The sequence below is a fragment of the Dipodomys ordii genome, unplaced genomic scaffold (genome assembly GCF_000151885.1).
Source record: "Dipodomys ordii isolate 6190 unplaced genomic scaffold, Dord_2.0 Scaffold3, whole genome shotgun sequence".
Taxonomy (NCBI): Eukaryota; Metazoa; Chordata; class Mammalia; order Rodentia; family Heteromyidae; genus Dipodomys; species Dipodomys ordii.
Genome location: NW_012267219.1, coordinates 33,616,579 through 33,622,829, shown reverse-complemented (window position 1 = coordinate 33,622,829; position 6,251 = coordinate 33,616,579). Strand labels below are relative to the sequence as shown.

The 6,251-nt window shown below is 41.0% G+C and overlaps 1 protein-coding gene across 1 annotated transcript in view; it reads right to left on the bottom strand.

The window, feature by feature from the left end:
• The window catches only part of Mybpc1 (myosin binding protein C, slow type), a 72,784-nt gene that overhangs the window by 64,068 nt on the left and 2,465 nt on the right, over positions 1–6,251 (bottom strand). The window contains exon 2 of the mRNA XM_013019039.1: positions 5,867–5,908. Coding sequence (XP_012874493.1) covers positions 5,867–5,908 — 42 coding nt within the window. The remainder of the gene's footprint in view (positions 1–5,866; positions 5,909–6,251) is intronic.

The following is a 6,251-nucleotide window of genomic DNA, read 5'->3' as shown; positions in this document are numbered from 1 at the left end:
AGCCTTGAGCTAAAGAGCTGAGGGACAGCGCCCAGGCCCAGAGTTCAGGCCCCACAACCAGACCCCCCCCCAAAAAACAAGAGTCTCACGGACTTTCTTGCCCCAGCTGGCTTTGAACCGTGATCCTCAAATCTTAGCCTCCTGAATAGCTAGGATTACAGGTGTGAGTCACTGGCATCTGGCCATTTTTGGTGCTTCAATGGAAAAAATGCATGGGATTTTGGTGGTTGCTTCCATCTTATTTAGCAGGAGCAGGCAGACAAATGATTCTGAAGGACCCCATTGAGGGTTTAATTGCCCAATTAGCTTACTATTCCTTTATCCTGTTCTCTTCCTTAGGCCCACATGGGTGTTAAAAACAGGGCTGCATGCACTGTGTGTGGCTAGCACAGTGCTGATCTGCCAAAGATTTTGCTGAATCATTTCATTCAATGCTGTGTTTTTTGTTTTGGGTTGTTTTTTTTTTTTCTTTAGCTGTTGTTGCCATCTGGTGGTGACAACAGACTACTCAGACTTCAGGATCCCTGAAGTTAGGCCTCAGAGAACCCCCAAACCTTTCTGGAAACTCCTTTAAGACATTTCTGGAAGTGTCTGACTTGGAAAAGGGCCCCGATATAGACTCTGTTTGATTTCAGTAGAATGGGGAACCCAGCCCCCCTCCACATAATATCTTTTGTCTCTAGCAATGTAAAATTAGAGCATAGCAACAACTTACATGGAACTCATTCCCATACTGTATGTAAAGTGTCATTTCAGGTGGATCTGTAGGAAAGAGCCCTGTTAGGGCGGTAATCAACTCGCGGCTGTCACCGCGGGATGTCTCAGGAGGATGTCGGGTAAAGCTCACAGCATCCGCAGACAAACCTCGCTGGATGGACTTCTGTATTTGCAGCTCAGAGTTGTGAGGCCATGTTTTCACTTACCTTCTGGAGGTGGAGCTGGGGCTGCAACTTCATTTTCTAGACAGGAAAAGGGAAATGGAAGTATTAGTCTTCTTTCTCACAGAGAAGGATTACTTTGCACAACCTCTGGCTGGTCCATTCCAGCTGCCATTTTGCCCCTGTATATTGACAAAGGACCATGCTGTCTTGATATATCTTGATGGTTATGATTATGAGGATCATGATAATCAAGACACACACACAGAACACACACACACACACACAACCTTCTGATGGGTGATGTTTAGTGAGGACTGGAATGGTACTACATGGTGGTAGATTGGAATGATGGAAAAAGCAAAGGTGAGATGAAGAATCCAGGTAGCCTCACCATTGTTACCCCTCCATGTAGCTGCCAACAGGGGCAACTAAGCCTAATGTGTCATCTCTAGAAACATGGCCACAATCTCTGCCCTATACCTATTGGGTCCCTCTGAGTAGGAAATGCGGCAGAGTGAATGGCAAGCACATCTCCAAATGTGTAACATGGAGTGGTTACAGACATTAAGCTCCCCTTTCCTCAGAGGGCTAGGGCACCTACGTACCACAGCCAATGTCCTGTCCTCATGAGAGACACGTCGGAAAGATGATAAGACCATCTTTGCCTCTGTAGCACTGTATTTTATTGCAAAAGAAGCTGCTGTTCCCTGGGAGACAGAATTAACCGCTCAGTGTGGTTTCTTGAAGTGCATATACCTAGAGATGATTTCTACCTACACCTATCACAAAATTTCAAAGTTCTATGATCCAGGATTATGGAACCATTCCCTCTACAAAGTCTGTAGAGAGAAAATTTCTGTTAAAGAATATATTCATTTTCAAGGAATGCAAGTTATAGTCATAACCAAAGAGCATCAGCTTCTCCCTGTTGAGTCCCTGCAGGGACTGAGAACCAGAAGTTCATGATATGCAAATGAACCGGATACCTCATCTCCAGAGCAGGAAGTAGGGGTTAATGAAGGTGACTGCTTTTAAGCGGTCTCTCCCACACAACTATTAAATTAAATATGAAGACAGGAAAAGCAGGCACATTATGAGATTCTAGAAGCCTTATCTTTGTCTATGTCTGGCACTTTCCATTCATTTTTTTAATATATTTTTTTCTTTCTTTCTTTTTTTTTTTTTGTTGGTCATGGGGCTTGAACTCTATCTAACCCTGAGCACTGTCCATCAGCTCTTCAGCTCAAGGCAAGTGCTCTACCACTTGAGCCACAGCACCACTTTCGACTTTTTCTGCTTATGTAGTGTACTCTATCACTGAGCCACCTTCCCAGCCCCTCTCTGATTCTTATATTGTCACCACATTTGGGACCAGGCATAGAACCAGTTTGGATATTTTCCACAGGAAACATTGTTAAGATACCAACACACCATCACATAGGATGCTAGAAGCAAGCAAGTAAAAGAGAGAGAGAGAGACAGACAGACAGACAGACAGAGACACAGAAGGAGACAGAGACAGAAAGAAGAAAGAGAGAAAGAAAAAGAGAGAGAGAGGGAAAGAGAGATAAAGGAAAAAAGACAAAGATACACTCTCACTTGCTTAACTACATTATTCTCTACAAAGGCCCTTTGTAACTTTTTGGCTTCTGAGACTGAAATCCAACGCCCTCTATTAATGTTTGCTCTTCCCTCTAGAACAAAAGTTGGCCCTAGGACAGGACCTTGTGCCCAGATCCGTGCCTAGCACACAGCCAACTTTCAGTAAATACTTGCTGAATAAGTAAATGCTAAGATAAAAAGCAAACCTTTGTCCATAGTGAGGATATAGAAAATGTCTCTATTTAGCATCATATTAATTTGCACCTGTGATTATTCTAGAGGAATTGTAAGCCACAGCAGCATTATATTTTTTATAAAGGCATTACCTCCCAGCATGATCACTCTTAAAAAGACTTGCTTATTTAACTTCTTGTATTACTGGTTGGTGAGGCACATTTCTTTATTGCCATCTCTATTGCTTTGATTCCAAGATATTCAGCCTAGGACCTAGGACAAAGTGCTTAGGATTAAGGGAACTGGATAGCTGGATGGACAAGTCCAGAGGCAAACAAGCACGCAAACCAGAAATAATAAAACCCTTTCCTGGCAAATCAGCTGTTTCACAAGCAGAGACCCTTAATACATTGGAAGATGTTGGTAGTGTGAACCACAAACATTTCCTACCAGATTGATATTGAAACCAAGCAACTTTCCATGGCGACTACATACATATATATAAATACACATGTTTACATTTCATATACTTACATGTATGTATATAAATATACATGTATATATAGTTTTTCAGAACATTTTCATCTGTCCCAGGATGATTTAGTCAATCTAAAAAATATGTTAAGACTGCATTACTATGAAAATTATTTAACAGTGACAGCCTTGGAGCTATTTGTTGAATACACTTCAATTAGATAGAAGACTAAAGTGCATGCTAATAGTAAAAGGCCCCCAGGATGACTGACTAAGGAGCTAATATCTAGGTGTGACCTTGCTCAGTAGCTGTCAGCAATTTGGTCCCACAGTAGAGGCCATCCATCTGTTTTGTGCTACTGCCTCCTTCTGAATGCTCAGAGCGACCCTAGGATGTTCATTCTGTCCAACAAAACATGTTGAGTGGAAATACAGATCTGCCCAGATTCCCATCATTGGTTCCGTCAGCAGGTAAGCCAGCGTGGAAATTCAATGGTTAGTTCATTCTACACGTGCTTATTGGGCTATTGGCTCATGCAGCCCTCTGCCAGGTCTAGAAGTAATGAAATGAAGGACCCAAAGAGGTGTTAAGACATGGTGCCTGACCATCAAAAAACAGACAGCCTGTTAGGGAAAGGAGTCAACCATTAATACGTGACTAAGTGGAGACAAGAGTAAATGACAGAGGCAACAGGTCCAAGAGAAGTCAGAAGGAAGACAGAAAGGTGGAAATAAGCCAGGGTGATCAGGGGTAAGCTGTACAAATGAATGAAACCTGAGTTGCAGAGTTTAAAAACAGAAGCTAGATGGATGGAGAGGAGGAGAGAGAGCAGGGGAGGACATTCTAGTTAATACTGGAGAGAAGTGAAGTTTTACCCATTAATCCCATTTACCTCATGAGGGGTTTCTTTCTCAGCTGAAGCAGCAAAAAAAATTATTCTACTTTTTGCTTAAGTATATTTTTGAAATGTCCCTGTCCTTTATGAAAGTACAAAGTGCACAGTATTTGGAGATATGTGTGTGTGTGTGTGTGTGTGTTGCTTATTTAGGGATTTCACTTTCTGTTCTAAGTCCATTTGCTTTCCAGTCAACTAGGGCAAATGCACAGCTACAGCAGTTGATGAACCTGAGCATGTGACTACATGTGGCCCAGTCTGCCTTAACTTCTGAAAATGTAAAAAAAAAAAAAAAAGAGGAGAGGGGGAGAAGCAACAAATTTTAGAATGCCCTAGTTATTTCGTTTTTATATTTCATCATATTATATTCTCTGGGAAGAAACGAGTTTCTGATTATTGGTTACTTTTAACTTACAGAGAACCCATTTAAACAAGCAACTATAGTATCATATGGTGCCTGTCTAACTAGGGGCCAGACACAGGCGTTGGTAGCTTTCCTTCTGGGATGACATCAGTGGCTCTCTTGGTTGAACTTCACAGCCTGGTCCAAGCACCTTTCCAAATTTGGAAGCAGAGGTGCATCCCATCAGCCTTGGAGAGAATAGTGTTACAGTTATGTCTCTTTCAGCCAGGATGTCCAAACATGTTTGAACCTATCTCATGGAAAGATTTCTAGGAGTTTGCACTGTCTGCATTCCATAAGAAAATGACATTCACGTGGAAGAGTGTCCACGTGACTCCCCATCGAAGCCACGGAAGGTCAAGGACAAAGAGAATGCTAACATTATGTGTTTCAGTTATGAGAGTGTAAGTTCAAGTTAGCTGAAGAAAACTGATCCAAGGTACTGGAAAAGAGAGAGAGAAAAAACAATGTTTTGTTAATGCATAGGAGACAAGAATAGCACTGGAATTAGGAAATGAAACATGGCATACCAAGAACAAAGAGATACTTAACAGCCCTTCAGCAGGGTTGAGGCAGGGGTCGGGGGAGAAACTTCTTGTGGTCAGGAAATAATAATTTTAAAGTTTAAAGGACCTTATTCGTGATACCATTAAAAGGTTGACATGTGAAACTGTTGATACAAAAATACAAAGCATAATTGTCAAATCTACTTCTGTGAAACCTTTCCTCTCCTACAAGAGTAATGCCCTTTAGCTTGAAACAGATAGAGAGTAATGGCAAAATGACTTCATCTGTAGTGAAGGAAAGGAATCAGCATTGCTCAGAATCATCAAAGTATACACTAACATGAATGAATTCTGTAAAACTAAACTGTCTCTGAAAAATGTAAAAAAAAAAAGCAATAGTATAAGAGTGAGTTTCCAAACAATTAAAAACAACACGATGTTTGCTTCAGGTAGTGTTATCCAGCCCTGCAAATCAATCTCAAAGATGTACAATCCATAGAAAGTAAGAAGCCAGCTTTCAAAGCTACCAATGAACACCTAGAACAATTCACATAATAGCGTGAAGATACTGATTAAAGAACACATATACACCAACAATCTAGGTAAATTTCCCAACAGATATAATCTTAGGATCAATCGCTTCTTTTCTGCTGCTTGCATGAGAGAATGTAAAAGCCATCAGTTAACTGGCTGGCATCACTTCTTCACGGTGCATGATATTTTTATCCTTTGTTGTTTTTCTGTTCAAAATGTGTGCAATGCAAACTGGGCAAAGAACTGTTGGCCATAATGCTGATTGACTCATGCAGATAAGATGCAAAAGAAGTTAATGAAAGAGGGAGATAATGCAGAGAAATTTCATGGGGCCATCCGATTAGTCTTCCTGCTTCTGATTCCGTTGCATTCAGCCTCACTCTCCCTCCAACTCACCTTTTGCTGGTCCAGTTCCGGCTTCCTTCTCTTTATTTGGTTCTGTGTGGAAAGCACAAACACATTTTTAAAACATGCCTGAAAGGCTTTCATTATGGAATGAGCAACAGAATGGAGGGGAGGGAGGAAATAAATGACATCATTAACGATGCTACATTCTCATTACACTGTACATGAATTAAGAATTTTGGAAGTACAATGTAGAGTTATGCTGAACTTCAATAAAAATAAATCAAATTGTTTAAAAATTATACACAAGAATATGTTGTTAATATAGACACAAGAATATTTTGTTAGGGCTGGGAAGGTAGCTCAGTGGTAGAGCGCTTGCCTTGCATGCCTGAGGCCTTGGGTTCAATTCCTCAGCACCACATAAGCAAAAAGA